At 41.7% G+C, this 20917-nt stretch overlaps 2 protein-coding genes across 15 annotated transcripts in view; one reads left to right on the forward strand and one right to left on the reverse strand.

The window, feature by feature from the left end:
• LOC115795975 (peripheral plasma membrane protein CASK-like) overlaps positions 1-20917 on the forward strand; it is a 45474-nt gene that overhangs the window by 13368 nt on the left and 11189 nt on the right. For 7 of the 13 annotated variants that reach the window (XM_030752145.1, XM_030752178.1, XM_030752161.1 and 4 more), the window contains exons 2-15: positions 1553-1665; positions 5858-5963; positions 7310-7387; positions 7511-7583; positions 12316-12418; positions 13194-13369; positions 13974-14096; positions 14461-14544; positions 14768-14867; positions 15841-15858; positions 18113-18237; positions 18440-18517; positions 18626-18706; positions 20619-20807. In XM_030752145.1, the coding sequence (XP_030608005.1) occupies positions 1553-1665; positions 5858-5963; positions 7310-7387; positions 7511-7583; positions 12316-12418; positions 13194-13369; positions 13974-14096; positions 14461-14544; positions 14768-14867; positions 15841-15858; positions 18113-18237; positions 18440-18517; positions 18626-18706; positions 20619-20807 (1447 nt within the window). The remainder of the gene's footprint in view (positions 1-1552; positions 1666-5857; positions 5964-7309; positions 7388-7510; positions 7584-12315; positions 12419-13193; positions 13370-13973; positions 14097-14460; positions 14545-14767; positions 14868-15840; positions 15859-18112; positions 18238-18439; positions 18518-18625; positions 18707-20618; positions 20808-20917) is intronic. The other 6 variants (XM_030752153.1, XM_030752187.1, XM_030752220.1 and 3 more) reach the window with 2 other exon arrangements.
• The window catches only part of LOC115796045 (probable G-protein coupled receptor 34), a 38208-nt gene continuing 25852 nt past the window's right edge, over positions 8562-20917 (reverse strand). For both annotated transcript variants that reach the window (XM_030752258.1, XM_030752267.1), the window contains exons 4-6: positions 18612-18875; positions 10747-10878; positions 8562-10255 (exon numbers count right to left, since the gene is read on the reverse strand). In XM_030752258.1, the coding sequence (XP_030608118.1) occupies positions 8952-10226 (1275 nt within the window). In that variant the 5' untranslated portion in view covers positions 10227-10255; positions 10747-10878; positions 18612-18875 and the 3' untranslated portion in view covers positions 8562-8951. The remainder of the gene's footprint in view (positions 10256-10746; positions 10879-18611; positions 18876-20917) is intronic.

A 20917-nucleotide genomic window follows, 5' to 3' on the forward strand; every position in this document is an offset into this window, starting at 1 on the left:
GTTTATGGGAATTTTTGACCATTCTTCTAAAACCGCATTTGTGAGGTCAGACACCCACAGATGAGAAGAAGGCCTAGCTCACAGTCTCCACTCTAATTCATCCCAAAAGTGGTCTATCAGGTTGAGGTGAGGACTCTGTGCAGGCCAGTCAAGTCCATGTCTTTATGGACCTGCTTTGTGCACTGGTGTGCAGTCATGCTGGAACAGGAAGGGCCCATCCCCAAACTGTTCCCACAAAGTTGGGAGATTGTCCAAAATATCTTGGTATGCTGAAGCATTAGGAGTTCCCTTCACTGGAACGAAGGGGCCAAGTCCAACTTCTGAAAAACAACCCCACACCATAATCCCACCCCCAACCAAATTTTACATTTGGCACAATGCAGTCAGACAAGTACCGTTCTCCTGGCAACCACCAAACCCAGACGCATCCATTGGATTGTCAGATGGAGAAGCGTAATTCGTCACTCCAGAGAACACGAGAGTCTGCTGTTGGGGATAGTTTTTTGTATCAAATAAACTTCAGTCTTCTACTGAAGCTGGCAATAGCATTACCTGTAAGCAGAACCTGCCACATATGGAGAGCTGCTGCTGTTAAGCTTACTTATTGAGGAGGCACCTGTATGTGGCATGCATGTACCTTCTAATTCTGTGGAAAATACTGCCAATTGTTGTCTTATATTCAGTTTTACATCATATGATCAAACCATGAGGAAAAAAGGGTACACTGTTTATGTAGTTCTCCTCTGAATAAATTCCACATCATTCCTCTCAGCCAATAATATAATACATTTAATTCCTTGAAAAAGCTAGTGTCTTTTTTTTTCTTTTCTTTTCTGTCCACCACTATAGGAATATTTGAAAAATTCATATCGTATATGACCTTTCTGCTTCTAGCACTAAGTTAAAATGTGTATAACTGATAATATCTCAGTCAGGAGTCTTGAAATTGTTAAGTGTTAGTTTGCTAATGATTCTGTAGGGGTTCAAAAAGGGAGTTGTATATGTTGGAGGATTGTTGATTGAAGAAATTTGTTATTTCAAATCTTAAATTTGCCACACACGTTTGGACAACTCTTTTCATATTAAATTAAGAAACTTGAGAAATGTTATTGCGGTCAGGAAATCCTTTCCTTCCTATTTCCATATGTCAGCCCCAATGCAGCTGTAAGAGCAAATTTGCAATATCTGCCACTTCCTTTCCCCCAAAATAAACTCTGTATGGCAGGTCTCCCTAGCACAGGTCTCTATAATAAAGCATTTATTTTAGCTTTTACATCTGTGCTGCACCACACCGCTCTGTAATTCCCACTGGCATGAGCATGGAGACTACGAAGCACAGCTAACCACCCACTGTAAATCCAGAATATTCCCAGAAACAACACTTTCTGCCCACTGCACAAGTCTGGTGTGTGCCCATCATTATGTGTACATGGGTTTATGGCAGGAGCTCAATGAACTCAGCAATTATGTGAATCAGAGAAATGCACGCAGAGTTTTGTGCTCATATGTCTGTTGGTTTTTGTGACTAATTGTGAGCCTTTGTGTATTGCAGGGGTCCCTTCAGTGTGGTAAGGCGTTGCATCAACAGGGACACCGGCCAGCAGTTTGCTGTAAAGATTGTTGATGTGGCCAGCTTCACCTCCAGCCCTGGCCTCAGCACAGAAGGTGAGGAGTGCAGCAGATGTGGTTTGAACTGTAGCTGCAGGTCATGTGTGTTGGTTTTTCACTAAAAGCACGAGGTGAAAGGGGTTAACAGAACCAGGGCCAGAGAGCATCAAGATTACTTGGGGAACTGCACTCTTTAACAGACCTTCAAGAGCTGTTTTCTGCATAATCTGACCCCCCCACCCCCCATTGTGGGTTAAAACAAATATTGGGATTAAACTGCAAATACAGCTTGGCTCAGACATCAAACACTGTGGGACTCAGAGTGCATAATGGTATTCTCATACATAAATAAACAAGGTATAATGTTGCATATACTGGACCCAGATGAGTAATATCTTGGAACTGCATATGTTAGGGTTGGTTTAGGGTGTGCAGTGTGTGTGATGTTGCATGCATGCATGCCTTGTCTCACCATGTGGTTTTGGCCTTTGTCGTGTGTGTGTGTGTGTTTGTGTGTGTGTGTGTGTGTATGTACGTGTGTGTGTACCTGTGTCTGTGTTGGTGCTAGTATTGGCATTCACTACGGGCCATCTGTGACGCCCCAGTCAGAGATTATTCTGGCAGCCAATAACAGCGAGAAAAGGAACTGACCCAAGGGAGGGCAAGGAGGAAAAATCTGAGCTTTACACCAGTGTTTCCAAAACCAAAACCTAGACCTAGGTTATTTTTGTGCTAAATTTATTCATCTAAAAATATAAACGGTCTAAATTTCAGAGTTTTTCTTACCTCAGAAATATTTGAAAGCATGTTTTTAGTCTCTTGAGTCACTTCAAGCGTGCTTCACCATGTGGTCAGCTGCACCAGGAATGGCACAAAGATGAGTGAACTTCCAAATGTGATGATGAAAGTGTTCAGAAAGATATGGAAGTCTTCCAGTAAATGAAGGGTAGTGCTTCAGTGTATGACTTTTACAGAGCCGCTCTTGTATCATGTAATACAATTCTAGGAATACCAACAATAATATATTGTATACTTTTTTTCATATTGCGATAAGCAGCGAGCAGCTCATTTCACAAATGTGGGGATTTGCTGTTCTAGGCCACTTCATATTGGATCTGTTTCAGATATTGAGGGGAGGGTTTTAAGGTCTGTGTGTAGTTATTAATTTTAGATGTTGGTATCAATAATAATTTAAAACAGCTTCAGAGAATAAATTCAGTCGAAGCAGGCACCTTTATATTAATATAATATATACTGCTAAAAAATTTAGAGGAACACCATTGCAAGGTTTGTTGTATCTCCCAGCACTGTCTACTGGAATGTCCTCCATGCTGCCAGAGCCCTACAGAATGACCTCCAGCGGGCCACTGGTGTGAAACAGACTTCATGAGGGTGGGCTGAGGGGCCGATGTCCTCTTGTGGCCCCTGTTCTCAATGCCCAATGATCATTTTCATGATCAATTATTGGGATTTTTATCATGTAGTCTGTAAAATGTTATAAAATTCCTTAATTATTTCTGTTGTTTGCTTGATTAGATTTGGAAGTATTAATCCATTATTCAAGCTTTTTCTGAGTAATTTTCTCACTCAGCTAATTAGTTAATTGATTAATCATTGTATTTTTATAAATAATCCTAGCTTCTACAGTCATCATGAGTGCCAGTTGGAGTCAGTGTGAGGATGAGGTTTATACCTTTGCTACCAATTATCTCCCCTTGCTTCATTCACTAGTAAAAGCAGTGAGTTACCATATAAAACAAATATATGAACATCCATTTGGATGGGACCAAGGCCCTAAATGAAGCAGACTGAGGTGAAGCCCCAGAGTGAATCACAGCGAGTGTTTCAATTAACGTTAGTTAAACCTTTTTTTTTTTCCCCTGATTTGAGAAAGTTACGAGAGAAAATCTGCAAATTGGCCACTCACAGCGGCAATGTGGAGAACTGAATTGCAGCCAGAGTGATTTCCTGAGACCACATACCTTAGCTTATTAAGAAAGACTCCACGTCAGCATAAATGTGAGTGAAAAGGAGAGAACTGCAGGCTGGGGCTGAGCTTCAAGCTAGGGAACAAATGCTTGCATTTCTATATAAATGTATTTTTGTGTGAAACGTCAGAATTGGATGAATAAAAGATGAATGCGATAATTAAGAGTCTGGAGTATTGAGCGAAAGAAAAATGATTGTCAGTTTAACAAAGATGGATATAGATGATGATCTAGTGAGCGCTCTCAATGACCATTAAGACTTATAGGTATTGAATAGTAGGGGGAAAATACAATAGCGCAATTTGCAGTATTATTAGTTAGATATGTTAAATATCGAAAAAGTAATTTATCACAAGTGAAGACAAAGTAACACCAGTGAATGATGAAGCTTTTTTCAGTGTGATTTCTATACATTAGTTTTAGAGTGTTGTAATATCAGAGGATGGCGTAGCAACGTTGTCCTACAATCTTCAAAGTGAAATTTATTAGCATGATATCACAAAGCCTAACCGAAGTCTCCATGTAAGGATTGCTTTGGAAAAGGCCCAGTGGAAGTCATTAGCTTCATTCAGAGTGTTCCAGGCCTCTCTGGCTCCATCAGTGGTTTCCTCGTTGGACAGTGGGCAGCATTGTTAGGTTCAAGAATAGCTACTCGATGAGACGGGTGAAGATGAGTGTAAAAAGGGAGAGAAGAGAAATAATGGAAGCAAAGGGAAAGGAGAATGGGGGCTCTGTAGTGGGGACCCGGCGTCTGTTCTCTGTATTGCGTAATGATAGCGGTCTGTCACGGCACAAAGAGCACACACACACATGCACACAAAGATCAGTAGACTTACAGATGGGCAGTGGAGGGTGTAAATGAGGTTTTTATGGACTGAGAAGCCCAACAGCAGCACATTATGTCTGTCAGCTTGCTCCAGCAGGCTGCGTCTCTGCCGTTACCTCATGTTTGTCAGCCTATTCAGCAACCTGTCTTTCCTGTTCTTGAAAGAGAGACGCCTGATCTCTAATCATAGGCAGATTTTCCATCCAGAATCGTTTTCTATGATCAGGCAGTCAAAACATGAGAAATTCCCCCAGTTATGTTGCAGCTGTATCAGCAGATCTGGATTAGTGATGATGTTGATGAATGAGCCAGATGTGCAGTTTAAAATGGTACTCTAGTGCTACCACATCTGGTGTTGCTTGTCTTTCTGTTAGACCAGCTTGTTGATCTGTTAGCCTGTAGTCTACATATTAAGAAGATGATACGTAGCCAAACTAAACACGCTGCAGCTCCACCTGGTGTTGAATTACAGATGTGGCAGGCAGTCTGCTTTGAAGAGAGCAGTTGGGTATTTTAGTGTCCCCACCTAACTAAACATTAAGTGCTAATTTCCAACTCCATGTTTTAATTGTTGTACTCTGCTTTGGGTAGTGTTGCCTGATGCACAGTTTAAAATCAACTGTACTGGGCCTTGGTTCTGCTGCTCATCATTCAACCTGTTTTAGCCCTTTTAGCTCCCTTCTCCTCCCTTTAATTGGATGCCTTTCACAAACAAAAGATCTGTGGGCACAATTGAACTGTGCGCATGAAATGATGATATTGGGGATCCAGTCGACTCACCTAGAGCTAAGAGCAGAAAAAAAAGAGCACTGAGTTTTCAGCTCACGTGATCACTTGCACATGCAGCGTCGTCATTTGAAACTTTTGTCATTTTCAGTATTGGTATCCAACAATGCAACTGTTTATGTAGATGTCAGAAAATAAGGGAAAGAGTATTGGGTCCACTTTAAAGTCTGCATAGCAATAACAACTCCATCCATTCTCTTCCACTTATCCTGTTCAGGGTTGCGAGGGGGCTGGAACCTATCTCAGTTGTCATAGGGCAGCCTGTCGCAGGTCTAACACAGAGAAAGAGACACATATAGACAGACAGGCATACTCAGTCACACCTATGGGCAGTCAGTTAACCTAACCCCAGTAACTGCATGTCTGTGGACTGTGGGAGGAATCCGGAGTACCTGGAGAAAACCCACCCAAACACAGGGAGAACATCAAACTCCACACAGAGAGGCCCCGGGCCAAGGTGGATTCAAACCCAGACCTTCTAGCTGTGAGGCAACAGCGCTAACCACCACACCACCATGCTGCCCATAACAACTCTTGGCATAAATTAAAAAAAATTAGCACCATCCCTCACAAGCTGGAAGTCAAAGTAGACTAATACTGATTGTTCGATGTGTCTCACCATAGCCCATGTCAAATCTTTGTCTGACAGATCTGAAGCGAGAAGCCAGCATCTGCCACATGCTGAAACACCCCCACATCGTGGAGCTGCTGGAGACTTACAGCTCTGACGGCATGCTCTACATGGTCTTTGAATTGTAAGTGTGATCTATGCACCGTACACATTCCCACCCAGTTTTAGGGTTGGATTTTGTATATTGTATGTATGGCAGGAAACACCTTTCTTTTAAAAACCACCACCACGGTAGATGGCTACTGACTAATTTTATCAGCAGTAGGCAGATGGCTGTTGCTGGTAATTTCACACCCCCTTTTTTTTGTGGTTTCAGACTTTAGTCTATTTCTCTTCAAAGAGACCAAGTGTGATATTTGAAGATGTACAATAGTATACAGTGCTGTGAAAAAGCATTTATCCTGCAGGCCTCACTTGGGTCAGTTGAGGTCAGAGTTCATGATTCAACAATAAGAAAGAGACTGGGCAGGGAGAAAAAAGGAGAAATTATAGCTGCTGACCAAAAAGAACAAAGGCTCATCTCCTATTTCCCAAAAAAAAACATCCTGATGATCCCCAAGACCTCTGGGAAAATATTCTGTGGACTGACGAAACAAAAGAGGACCTTTTTGAAAGTTTTGATTGCTGTTACATCTGGCGTAAAACTAACACAGCATTCCATAAAAAGAACATAGCAACAGTCAAACATGGTGGTAGGAGTATGATGGTTCGAGGCTGCTTTGCTGCTTCAGGACAACTTGCCATAATTGATGGACCCCTGAATTCTGAAGGAGGGTGTCTGACCATCAGTTCATGCCCTGAAGCTTAAGAGCATTTGGGCTATACAAGCAAGTTCACCTCTTAAGTGCTTAGAAAAACAAAACAAAGGTTTTGGTGTGGCAGAGTCAAAGTCTGCACTTAAATCTGACTGAAAATCTTTGGTGTGACAGGCTGTTCATGCATGTAAAACTCTCCAGTGTGTATGAATTAAAACAATTCTGTAAAGAAGAGTGGACTAAAATTCCTCCTACTGCAAATACTTGATTGCAGTTCTTGCTCAAATGGTGGCACAACCAGTTATTAGGTTTAGGGGCAATTACTTTTTCACAGAGGGCCAGGTAGGTTTGGATAATTTTTTTCCCCTTAATAAATGAAATCATTTAAAAACATATTTACTTAGGTTATCTTTGTCTAATATTAAAATTAACTTGATGATCTGGAACATTTAACTCATGTTAACCAGTATGCAAAAAACTAAGGAAATGCTTTTTCACAGCACTGTATATCAATACTGTTTGAGGAAGTAAATTACTGTATGAGCTACTGCTTTTTGTCATCTATTTATTGAAATTTAGCCTGAATCTAAACTAAATCTCAAAGTTTGCAAATGAATGGAAAATGCTGAATAAAGAGCTCTGTAATTCTCTGCTCACTCATTACTAAACGCCTAATTTTGTACCCACCCTAAACCCTTCTTCCTCTTCCTCTTAGTATGGATGGTGCAGACCTGTGTTTTGAAATTGTGAAGAGAGCTGATGCTGGGTTTGTCTACAGCGAAGCAGTAGCCAGGTAGGACACACAGTTTGGGAACTGTGGGCTGAACAGTTTAAATATTAATAAAGGCTGAAATACACATCTTTGTGCACGCTCTAAATGATCTCCCTCTTGTGTTTCTGCTTTCTTTCCATCCAGTCACTATATGAGGCAGATTCTGGAGGCACTTCGATACTGCCATGACAACAATGTGATTCACCGTGATGTAAAGGTGACTTCTTACCCTGACCAGCCAGTGGGAGTAAAACGAAACCTATTACTTGACTCTTGAACACATCAAAAATAGTTATCATAGCAGATATGTGTATCATGCATGCTGGTGTTGCTGCCTTCCTGTGAAGACGCTTTCTTCACTGCTTGTGTGAAGATAAATGCTGAAGGTGATGCACACTTTATCAAAACGTCCCTCAACATCTGCTTTTAATGTTAAGTTTAGTTATGCTGTGGTTTTTAGAACAAACCACACTGAAGTCCATGCCTTTTTTTTTTTTGCAAGAGTCATGCTGGTTGTAGCATATGTAAATCAGCCATCTGGATTTACCAGATTAGAATCCACCAGTGTTTCCAAAAGGATTAACCCTCCAACACAGGTGGACAGACACTACTAGACCAGATGGAAGATTCCTGAACCAGGCCCTTGATCCCATCTGAGCCGTTTGACCACTCAGTACCCAAAGCCATCAGCAATGCAGCCTGGTTTGTAGCAGAACCAGTGCACCAGCTGAGTGTCCCCAGTGGGTCAAACCTGGCTGGGAAAACAGTTTTTAAAAGGGGACCTGATGTACACATTCCTGATTCCATATTTTTATTTTTGGACTCTGCTCCAGTAGATTTGACAGCTTTAAAAGAAATCTTATCTCATACTGGCTCTTGGTGTGGGATGAGAATTTTCAGAGCATCCTTTAATTTTGTCCAAAACACTCTCAAAAACAATCAATATTTTGCAGTATTTCAACTTTTAACTGTCCATTTTCTGAACTACAGTGTTATTTCACTGCAGTTTACAGTCTAACCCTGGGCGCGGCCATTTGGCTCACAATGTGCATATGTGATCTCGCCATTACAGAAAGCAAAATAGCAGCCAGCGTGGACGCAAAGGGGAAGAAGAGAATAAAGGGGAGTTTAAACAACACTTGCAGCCCCTAACTGTGATCCATAAAGAAGAGATCTTAAATAATTTTCACTGAAATAAATGTAAAAATACTTTATTTACATTTAATTTACTCCAAAATACTAAATAATTGCACAATTTTAGCCTAAAAAACTGCTTTTTTTTAAAAAAAAAAATTTTTATCCCAGAATTTATGAGCAGACTTTACTGCAGTAAATTTGCATGATCCATAGTTAATATATATATATGTTTTTTCTTTCTTATATTGGATGTTGGTCCAAAAGAAGAAGAGGAAAAAAACAAAACAAAGCATTTAAAGCAATCTAAAGATACATTTCTTGGGCTGTAGGATATTGTCTTCAGCCATAACTTGTTCAAAATACATCACTGTTAATCTCAATAGTTAAAAACAAGGAATTAATATGTAACAAAAGAAGTTAAACGGAAATGTTAGGTTTGCGTTTTTGATCACTGTTGGCCAGCAGGTGGAAGCGTAGTCGCTCTAATGCAGTGGAGGTTAGAGTTGATGACACACATACTGGTTCGGGGGGTGAGCGAATGAGTGTTTACAGCAGGGTCAGGTAAAACCACCGGCATAGACGGGCGTCTGAAATCCATTGTGGAGCTGTTAGATGTTCCGTCATTAAGGAAGAGAAGCCGGTTGCCAAGTCTGCTTCCAATTGCCTGGAGGGCAGTTTTACGCACAGAGCCGGATAACAAAAAGTACATGATAGGATCCAAGCAACTATTAAAGGCAGAGAACAACAGCATCACCTCATTGGTTCGGTCCATTATTTGCTGGTAGTAACAGGATAAGTTTTCACTCACTTGGGAGTGGATGTAGAAAGGGCGAAAGGCGTGGTAAGGCGCGAAGCAGACGGTGAACAGAAAGAGGACAAAGAAGGACTTCTTGGCAGTTCGTCTGTATCTCTGCGCGTTAGGAAGGTCCGGCTTGTCCCGTGACACCTGCTGCAGCTGGGAGGCAATCTTGGCATAGGAAACCACGAGGATGATGAAGATGAGCCAGAACATCGCCACCAGCCCTGCGTTGACGTAGGCTTTCCCTTTGGCTTTGTGTCGCTTTTTGTACTGAAAGCATTGATCGCTGGTTTCTTTATCCTCTGCTCCTGCAATCATGGGCACCACTCCCACCAGGAACCCAATCCACAGAACCCCACATGCCACCCAGCTCCATGGCTTACTGTACCCCCACAGCCTGAGTCTTAGGCCTCTCCGTGCTCTGCCTGTCCCCTTCAGTCTCAAGTACCTATCCAGGCTGATGAGGCCGAGTAAAAATATACTCATATACATGTTCATGTAAAATAAATTTCCCACCACCTTACAGGCTAAAGGTCCCAATGTCCAAATGTTTCCATTAATATGGAAGAAGACCCTAAAGGGCAAGCATGCCAGGAGGACCAGATCAGCCACTGCGCAGTTGATGAGGAACACCCGCACTGAGTTTTGGCTTGAATGCAGGAACAGGAAGACCCACAGAGCAAAGAGGTTACCCACAAGTCCAAAGATGAAGAAAAGGGAGTATGCCACTGCCAGCAGGAGACGGAGGCCTTCATCATTAAATGAGCATGTAGACGGAGTTGTAGAGACCGCTGAATAGTTTGAGGTGGAGAAAGGAGCAAGAGAGGTGGATGACATGGAGATGGGCAGAAGTGAAGTAGACATAGGGAGAGATGTGTTTAACAGTGCGGAGGCTGGAAGCGCTGGTGTGAAAGAAGTATTCATTGTGGCTCAGGGCTGTTAAACATTAGGATCTGAGGGGGGAAAAAAGGAGAGAAATCAGCTCATTTTCACTGAATAAATACAAGAAGCAGCTCTTAATAGTCAAAACTGCAGGAAAACAAGATGCACTGAGTGTGAAACTGCGATTGTGTATTTTATGAGTAATGCAGTGAGGTGAGTAATAGGTAGGTTGTAGTTTAAGGTCATGTGTAATAATCTGTAAGCTTTCCACTATCAAGTGGAAATTATAGTAATTTGTGTTGAAAAAGGTACAGCACCCTACAAAGTAAGAGTTCCAGAAATAGCATGTTGTGGAAAAGTTTTCACTCAGTTCCATTGTGATTTAGTTTTTCATGGGTGGGAGCAACAGCCATGACTAACTAAAAGTGTCATGCCTGTTTAATGCATAAATTCCAGTTCCACAGTATTAGAGTGGAGCCTAGCGGTGCACGTTACACATGCAAAAGCACTCAGTCACTCTGACTGGTGCCCACAGATGTTTGGATTAAGGTAGAACACTCACCATCAATAATCCTTCCACAGGAGATCCGGCACAGCTGTGAATGTGTAGGAATGTGCAGAGGAGTGTGAGCGTACGGCAGTCCAGCATGTATTTTCCTCCATCAAACTTCTAATGCTGCTCCATTAATAGTCCCTTTAAAAAAAATTCTGTTAAATAAAAAACCTGTCTCTGCAGTCGATTATCCCCCAGTCTCGTCTCTTTCACCACTTCTGCTCTTCTCAGACCTCTGTTCTCAGCTTGTCTTCAGTCTTTACTGGAAAGGTCTTTTCACAGCCTCTCCTCTCTGACAGTCCTCTCACCCCCCCCCCCCCCCCCCCCCTCTCTCTCTCTGCACGCTCTCTCTCTCTGCATGCTCCACGCCCCTTCAGCTCCCTTGTTACAAGATGTGCAAAAAATTTGAAGGCAGGAAATGAGCCCACCACTTTTCACTCATTGTTTGTGCAGCTTTTCTCACTATCAGAGTCCCTTTGAGAATTAGATGACTGTAATTGAGAAGAATGCTACATTTAACAGACTTTGGTAATTTTGCCAGAAATTAAGGACTTAGCATTTTATTTATACTGCATCTGTGACACCCATCATTTCCTTGTTGCACTTCATAAAGTTAAATGTGCAGCTCGGGTTTTATATTATAAAAAGTATGTGATAATGTGACAGGAGAGAGTTTAACACTGACACAGAGCCTGTGATGGAATAAAAAGCAGCTCATATGCCACGTGCACCCTTATCAGCTAATAATGTCAGCTGATTAGTTTACTCACAAAGCTTTCGGTCTTGGTGAGTCACTTCACTGTATTTTCAATGAATTAGATATTAAGTAAAACGTCATAACAATTTTGATTAAGCAGTTTTACAAGCCTGCTGGTGAATGTGGTTGGCTTAATATCCTTTCCTTTAATGAGCCACCCGTTGTAATTTAGCAGCAGCTATTGTGGAGCTCAGCAAATATTTTATTACCTGCCTCTGACCTGCAATATTAATCCTGTGTGAATAGATGGTAATGCTTCGGCAACACCTTTTTCACTTGTGTAAATGCATACTGCAGACGGGAAGGCTAAGGCGGGGACATGCATTAGCTTAACAGTTCAGGACTTTTAATGCATTGCAGCTTGCATGTCTGCTTTCAGCAATTCTTTACCTTGTGGCTATAATTGTATTCTGCCAAATTTCTAAAATAGGTTTACCAGAATCCACACTGATGTGTTGTTATTGCTGTTTGAGTGTTTAAACAAAAAAAAAAAAAAAGGTGTCTCTTGAGTGTACTTGGATTCAAGTTTGTTCTGTAGCACAAGTTGTGAGACGAACACGCATCTCTTCTGAATCCGTTGTTAGATTTGTGCAAGCTAATGTGAAACCAAGGTTCACTAACCACTATTTGAATATAATGGGATCTTGCACTCTTGCACAGAAAGCAAAGCTCTGCAGTATGTGCTGCACCTCTGTTTTTATTAAATAAGTCAGTCTGATTTAAAGCCTGTGAGACTGTCCCTCGTCAGCTGGACTTTAATTGTACTCAGCTTTAAATGGTCTTCATTTCCACTGTTTGATGTGTGTTTCATTCCTCTGCAGCCTCACTGTGTGCTGCTGGCCTCAAAGGAGAACTCTGCTCCAGTGAAGCTGGGAGGCTTTGGAGTGGCAATACAGCTGGGAGAGTCTGGTTTAGTAGCCGGAGGTACAGTCAGTTTGTTTTTTTTTTTTCCTGCCATACCTTCAAGGCTTTTCTTGCATTCGTTGATTACAGTTGGCCCACAGAAGTAGTTTAGGTCTTCCCCCAGAAATCGACAGAAATGTCAGTGAAATGCATAAAATTGTGTTTAGTAAGGTAGCAGACTGTGACATTCTGCAGACTAATCACACTTGCGTATGTAGTCACCTCCAAAGTCTCCTTTAAAGGTCGGGTTTTTCCTGCCTCACAGTAAGTCTCACACATACCTACGTCCAATGCATGCGTACCCACAACTGTAATAATAATAATAATAATGAAATGTCACAGATTACTTGTTTGTAACTTATTCCTTAAAATAAAAATATCCTACTTGATTAAAAGTTGCTGTGTTATTACAAACAGGCTTTCATTGGCTGTGGTTCTGATTCAGTCAAGCAAAATGACTGCAGCAACAACATGAGCAGTATTTTGGATATGAGTAAGCACGTTGGTGTGGGTCTCCTCAAGCAGCTCTAGTTTGTTCCCACAGTCCAAAGCCATGCTTATTAGATGAATCAGATCATGTGAACTAACTGTACTATCCACACTGCCTCTCCGCCATTGGATGCTCCAAGCAGTGGCACCCTAAAATAAAGATGGGCTCATTTATATGCAGTCCAAGTGAAATTTAAAAAAAAAAAAAAAAAAAGGCACCAGAAATATATGGGAAATCACAAACTCTTATTAAGGACATGAATGACACACAAAAGAACTGTAGTCTGAAATTTGTCTCTGTCCCCAGGTCGAGTTGGTACACCCCACTTCATGGCTCCAGAGGTGGTAAAAAGGGAACCTTATGGCAAACCGGTGGATGTCTGGGGATGTGGAGTCATCCTCTTCATCCTGCTTTCTGGCTGCCTACCTTTCTATGGCACTAAGGAGCGCTTGTTTGAGGCCATCATCAAAGGGAAATACAAGGTAGAAAAACCACCTGTTGCTGTACAGTAATGCACCAGTTTGAAGATAGTGTAAGATTTTAGTCCACTGTGATGCGTGTAATGCTTGCAGATACAAGGTTGAGGTCTTGATTACAGGACCTGAAGGCAGTGTTTTTTTTTACCACATCACCTCAGCACTACAAAATTGTGGTGTGCCCCCCCTCTCCCTTCCCCCCTTGCCTTCAGCTTTTCTACCAACTAGCAAGTGAGAGGTGATGAATAAAGGGACTATCAGCAGAAAAAAAAAACTTAAGATAAAGGTCTGTTTATCCGCTTTCATCCGAGTATGAATTTCCTGTTTGGTGCACTAATCTGTAGATGCAGTCGCAGCATGCAGCTTGATGGACAACGCTGTGCTATCTTTCATCAAGCTACTGCTGCTGCTGCTGCTAAAAAAAAAACAAAAACATAAAGCAATGAAACAATTCCCTGAAACATTATATACAGTGGGTGGAGAGGGGGTGATGAGGTTTATTAATGAAGCATAAAGTGTTTAATTTGTTCTTAAATCTTTAGTCAGTGCCAGATTCAGCTGCGATCCTGGTTACTTCACACATTTCTGAAAGTGTGCGTCTGTCTTTCAGATGAACCCACGCCAATGGGCCCACATTTCAGAGAGCGCCAAGGACCTGGTGAGGCGCATGCTGATGCTTGACCCAGCTGAGAGAATCACTGTCTATGAGGCTCTCAACCACCCCTGGCTGAAGGCAAGATCACAAGAACACTCTCGCTCACACACACACACACACACACACACATGCGTGCGTGCACTATTGCTAGTATACAAATCAAGTGAACAAATTCAGGTCAAGTAAAGAACTCTCATTTCATGTCCTGGCAGCTTTTTGTAATCATGTTTAAGGCAGGCATTAGATTTGAATATTTAATACTTTTTTTTGTAAATAGGTTTTGGTAACTCAAATTCACCTTTAAACCACTGGCCTGATTGATGTTGCCTCAAGAACACTTCCTTTTGCTCAGAACCGCAGCTTTGCTTTCACATCCGTTCACTGACTGTCTCTCTGTGCTAATGCCCCTCACCTTTTGTGTATATGATTTTGACAACTTTAGGAGAGGGACAGGTACGCCTACAAGATCCACCTGCCTGAAACAGTTGAGCAGCTGAGAAAGTTCAACGCCAGGAGGAAGCTGAAGGTTAGCAGAGTGTCATTAAACTCCCAGAGGAAATGTTCAGATTCAGTATGAGAGGAAGTCACATCACCTCCCCCCTCCACAGCTTCCTCGGCTGTTTCTAATGACCCAGATTGACAGATGATTTTATAACCTGCCCTTTTTAAACCCCATATACTACTATATAGAATCTATTTACATACATATGCTTAATGTAATAGCTGTGTTACCCCCTACTCTATCCCAGGGTGCAGTGCTGGCTGCCGTTTCCAGCCACAAGTTTAATTCCTACTACGGTGACCCTCCTGAGGAGCTCCATGACTTCTCAGATGATCCCACCTCCTCAGGTAACTCACAAGCAGTCAAACGCATTTGTAACAGGGATGTGCAGGCATTAGCTTGTGCATGGGTTAGGATAAGGAAAGAAAACGGGCACCTATATAACCTGAAAGAGAATGAAATAGTTCTGGATTACAGTGTGGTTATTTTAACGTGATCATTAAATAAAGTATTATTAATAAATCCCTCTTAAGAATTCTCCCTGTGTAATGTCAGCTGTGAAACATGCATGCACGTTGCACCAGAGAACAATCACAAATGCTTTCTAGCTCAGTTTCTACTCACATGGTTTCTATTCTGGTGTCTTTTTGTGATAACCAGCTGTCTGTGTAGAACTTCCCCGTTTAGTGAACAGATGTTGCCCAACAGCCTCACTTCCCTGTCTCAGTCTTGGACTTTCTTTCACTTCCTTTGTTCAGAAAACCGCAGGCCCTAACCTTAACCGCACAGAGAAACTCTTCCTTGGTATAAATGATAGAAAATTAGTGCATTTCAATATCATTTAATAAGCTGTATCGGTGTAATGAGCCGAGTTTTTAATACTTTGTGGCTGCAGCAGCTGCTTTTAGCGCACGCAGACTTGTGTGTCCGTTGTGCTGAGGCTGGCAGTCTGCTGCAGTCGTGCTTCCTGACGACTGCTTTATTTTTGCAGTTGTGTTGCTCCAGACATGTTGCTAGACTAGACGTGTTTCAGTGTAGATTGCTGCAGCAGCTTGGCAGACCACCACCAGATTAGGCAGCTTCTCTCTCTCTGCTGTAGCTTTTTTTTTTTTTTTTTGGTCTTCCACCTCTTCGTGGGCCCTACCTGCCCCTGTGCTTCCTCCTACTGCCTGCTTTCTGCGCCTCTCTTCTCTCTCCTTTTCTTTCTTTTTTATTCTACATTGACGTGTTAATCTCTGCAGCCATAGTTGCTTTAAAACCTCCTCTAATCTCAGCTTCTGTTTCTTTGGTGTTGTTTTTCTTCTGCTGTGCTGTCTCTAGGACTGCTAGCTGCTGAAAGTACGTATACCCCCCTCCCCACTCATAGATTGCTAATGTGTGATATCATCGTGACATCACTTGCTTTGTAGTTGTATTTCTCTTTGTGTTGAATGATGTGGGTATTAATCCTCCATGCCTCTGTGTCCCTTCCATCTTTCTCTGCTGTCTCCCTTTTAAGAACTCGTTTTGCTTTGGTGTGCGTTTTTCCGAATGCTTCCTTTTTGACCTGTAAAGATGAAACCTTCTGTTTACATGCATCTTCATTATTATGATATGAAGCTTTGAAAACCAGATTATTAAGGCATGCTGATTAATAGCAGTGAAAGAAAACAAAAGTAAAGATGCTCTCATCCTCAGTGATCTGACTAACAATGAGATCTATCACCAGCTTATTTCAGCTTTAGCTTTTTCGCTCGTTCACACAGCTTTAATGCTGATAATTAAAGGGGGACCTATTGCGCTCTAGACCGAATTAAATGTTTTAGTGTTCACGCTAAAACAGCGTGAGCAGCATATGTACAGGTAATCCCTATGAGCTAAATGCTCAGGCTTCATCCTGCTCCTGACACACAGTTTCTCTTGGTTCTGGATGATGTCCAGTGAGACTGTTATATGGTTATGTCAGGCACACAGCTGACCATAAACACAGAATCCCCATCATCCTCCTATTGTTCATGAGGGGCGGCCAGTCAGAAGAAAAGCGATGTAAAGGCAGTAGAAAGGAGCTAAAGCAGCTTGTTTCAGAGAGAAGATGAACTGAGGGGCTGCACCGAGGCTGACATAAGATAAACAAGGAACAGTTTGAACTGTGAGTCATGAGACGCTACTGTGGTAGAGGCCAAGAATGAAAATATGAATAGAGCCAAGTGGTTCCTCTTTAAGTGATTATTCATTAGATTATTGTAGCTGCAGATCATTTTGTTCATACACTAATAAACTGGCCTTTAATTGGCTGAATATTTAATCATATCCAACTGTGTAAGCTGTGAAGTTATTTGCATTATTTTCTTTAAATGTTTAAATTTGCATTTCATATTTCATAATTTTATGACTCACCAGTTATTTATATATAAATGACTGAAATTGTGCAGGATTTGTATGATGCATGTACACAGATGTATTTAAAAAGTTATTAACCACTTAAGCACACATTTTTTTTTTCCCTCTGCTGCATCTCTTTCATGCCTCATGGTAGTAATAATAATACAAGTCCCAGACAGCCCATTGTTAGTCGAGTATTGCACATATTTCCAATTTATTTTTTCTACATATTTTCTTCATCTGTTTTTCTGGTTTATGTTTGTAGAGTTTCTTTATAACTGAGCCAAACTGTGGCTCGTTGCTTCTTTTGGGACCGTGGAAAGTTTAGAAGTAAAAGGTTTCATGATCCATAGTCATTAAAAGTAAGTTGTAGTTTTTATGAGAATATTTTTAAAGTAATGAAGTCACGTCTTTTCAGGGCCTACGTGCCTAACTGGAAATCCCCTCTAAATCCCCTATGTCGTGACCTATGTCGTGACCTGACGTGCACCTCTCGAGAAATGTAACTACGCATTGGGCTGACGCAGCCTGCAGGCTTTGTGATTACCGCGTAGGGTTCAGAGGGGGTTCCAGTTATGTACGTAGGTCCCAAAACACCCGACATAGAAGCCTAATTCAGGCCTTTGCCTCGCAGGCTGTGGGAAACTTCACACTCTGACTCTTTTATCTTAAGTGGTGACATATTCGATGAAGTGTGGTCTCACTTAACTTTGATGTCACAGAGTTCATGTTTACATGGCCTGAGAAGAGTTTTAACAGCATATGTCAGATTGTAATTCTCTACTTGCTTTTTTTTTTTTTTTTTTTCCCCCCTTTGGGAGTACTGCTCCTAACCCATCATCCACACTGTGACTTTCTGAACTGACTTTCTTCTGATGTTGTATTGATGCCATGTACCGCTGTTTCTCTGGTTTTGCTGCATGTGTGGGCGATGCAGCAGGTACTTGGGGTTAAATAGTTCTGAGTGTTTGTGTGTGTCTTTCTGTGTTGTGACTTCTATCGTTTGTGATTTTTATTTTTTTCTGTTATTTGTGGCATTTGCTGTTTTGTATTTTTTTCTGTTTTGCCTGTTTCTGGATGTGCAACAGGTTGTTTGTCATGTCAGTGTTTGCCTTTTTTTTTTTTTTTTTTTTGTAGCGTTGAAGAGACTGCTTTGTGTGCTTGTGAATGTTTGTGTGATTGTGAGTCAGTGTATATTTGTGTTTGTAATATACATGTGTGTGCGTGTGTGCAGGGGCAGTATCACAGGTTTTGGATAGTCTAGAGGAGATTCATGCATTGACAGATTGCAGTGAGAAGGACATGGACTTCCTGCACAGTGTCTTCCAGGACCAGCACCTCCACACCCTGTTAGATGTGAGTAAAACACGTTCACAAATTCTTCCTCTGCAGTACCTGAAGTGTCCAGTAGGTGCCATGACAAATCAAAGTAAGCCACATGCTTAAAAGGTCCATTCCAAACTACCTACCTACTACATGCTACACAATTGCTTGCACTTTACATCTTTGCTTGCACTGCTATCTTCTGAACCTTATTAGATGTTACTGTTTATTTCAGCTTTATGACAAAATCAACACCAGGTCGTCCCCTCAGATCCGAAATCCTCCAAGTGATGGAGTGCAGAGAGCCAAAGAGGTGAGAAAATGCTTTTGGATGAAACAAAAGAAATGTTTAAAAAAAAAAAAAAAAATATTAAAGTGTAGTTTTTAGATCCTTTTAACATTCTCACCGTTTTCTCTGCAGGTACTGGAAACCATCGCCTGCTATCCAGAGAACATGGAGGCTAAGGAGCTCAGGAGGATCCTCACACAGCCACATTTCATGGTGGGAGACACGGAAACATACGCAGCATATACATTCTTAATCTAGGAAATTAGAAGTGTGTGAGTGTGAGAGAGCGAGTGTGTGATTACAGCCTACTGTGTCAGAAGTTGGGTCCTTTTGTCAGCCCACATAACTCCCTCGGCCACAAATCTGCTTAGCATCTGAGCTTCTGGCGAGCCCTCACGCAGGGAAGGCACATGCAAATGAAAAAGAGCAGAAGCATTAGAGCTGAAGAGAGCGTGTACTAAAGGGCTTCAACCTGCAAGCAGGGCGGATACATTGACTTTGCATCAGCTACACTATCATCAGATGAGTCTAGTGACGGGAACAGACTTGAGACGAAGGAATGGGGAGGATACTGATGAAAGACCTGGAAAATAGTGACTGAAATAGAAGAAGTCAGTGGTGGCTTTCATGTAAAGGTATACTAAGGTTCTGTCTCTTTTATTTGTATTTAATGAATAAATCTCTCTCAGCAAATAGGCTTGTCTTTATTGCACGTCTGTTGCTGAGCAGGTCAAGCTTTTGATTTATGATTGGTTGCTCTCTGCGGCAGCTCGCTGTAGGATGGTATAGCTGTTTTGTATCTGGGTTAGAAGTGTAAGAAGCAGAGGTGTTTCTGTGTCTCTCAGCTGAATCAGTCTGTGACACTTAACTGGAGCTGTCATGCTTTAAGTTTGGTTCAATCCAATTAGCCCGTCCTGCACCCTGACCTGACTGGCTGGTTAATCCTGCCACAGACATTTAACTGTGCTGCTAGCAGAATCAACGTGAAGGGACTGAGTGTGGTAGCACTTTTTTTGGGGGGGGGGGGTCTCCAACTTAATATTTCTTTCAGTGTTTTCTCTTCAGTTATGAGGTCTTGATGCAAGGGCATGTTTTGTTCCCTGTAATTATGGACTCAGGATTCAGGGGAATTCAGCAACATAGTAACATAGTAACATCTTTTTTATTAGTTGTTCTTTTCAGCCACTCTGTTTGCCTTAAGTCAAAAGCCTTTAGTGCCAGCTGTTCCAAGTCTCTATGACTGTCATGCATTATCAGTGTACACGCTGTTGCTCTAATGAGCAGATGTGATCATTTGGCAAACTCAGCTGGTGGATGTATTTAAAAAATAAACAAACAAACAAACTGTGACATGATTAGTGCCCAAAGAGGATTAGTGTAAGCCACACTCTTTTCACGCTCATGCAATACAATAATACTGTGCGTGCACACATGTACCTTCTCTTGACTGGGATTTGGCAGCGTGTTTTCTAGGCCAACTTGAACCAACTTGGGACTCCAGGCATAAGTCTCATTTTCTGCCTCAGCACCGACACAACAACTGCGTACATTATTTGCGGCACCCCGAAACATTGTTAATCCTAAAACAGCATGGCATTAATACACACTGTGTCTATAGGTTTGAGCCACTCTGGTTTCCTTTAAAGAAATTGAATTGCTGCCTTGTAGTTGAATGTCTGCACTCCAGTCACACTTTATTTAAATCCATGTCTGCCTATATGACCTTTGTATGAAGGAATTTAGCAGATTGGTACCAAAGGGTTGTGTCATCAAGTCAGTATTTCCATCTCTCAGTTCTGATGATGTTTTTAAAGGGCATGCTGTTGCAGTGAAGTTGCTCTTTAACCTATGAGACATACTGTAAAATGTCGTAATTTGCATACTCATGTTATGGCCAAAAAAAAAAAAAAATGTTTTTTTTGAAACTACCTAATTATAATCAGTTAAGTTCAAGTGAGCGTTTGTCACATTTAGAAATTCCCTCGAGGTGTTTACATCATAAGAATTCAAGCGAGCAGTATTTATTTATGTATATAGTGCTTTTCACAGAAAATACTTGAAACATGCTGCTGGCCTCAACTGTTGTCGTTTGCAAGTCTTAACACTGATGACTGTTTGCGTCCAGGCTCTGCTGCAGACCCACGATGTGGTGGCACACGAGGTCTACAGCGACGAGGCACTGAGGGTGACCCCCCCGCCTACTTCACCGTATCTGAACGGAGACTCACCGGACAGCACCAACGGAGACATGGACCTGGAAAATGTCACCAGGGTTCGGCTGGTCCAGTTTCAGAAGAACACTGATGAGCCCATGGTGGGTACAGAACACTGACATTCTTCATTTAAGATTTACACAAAAGTAGAAAAGAAATTGTCTCTCTTAATCATTAATTCATACTGTTTACACATTTACACACACAAATA

This window comes from Archocentrus centrarchus, chromosome 2 (genome assembly GCF_007364275.1).
Source record: "Archocentrus centrarchus isolate MPI-CPG fArcCen1 chromosome 2, fArcCen1, whole genome shotgun sequence".
Taxonomy (NCBI): Eukaryota; Metazoa; Chordata; class Actinopteri; order Cichliformes; family Cichlidae; genus Archocentrus; species Archocentrus centrarchus.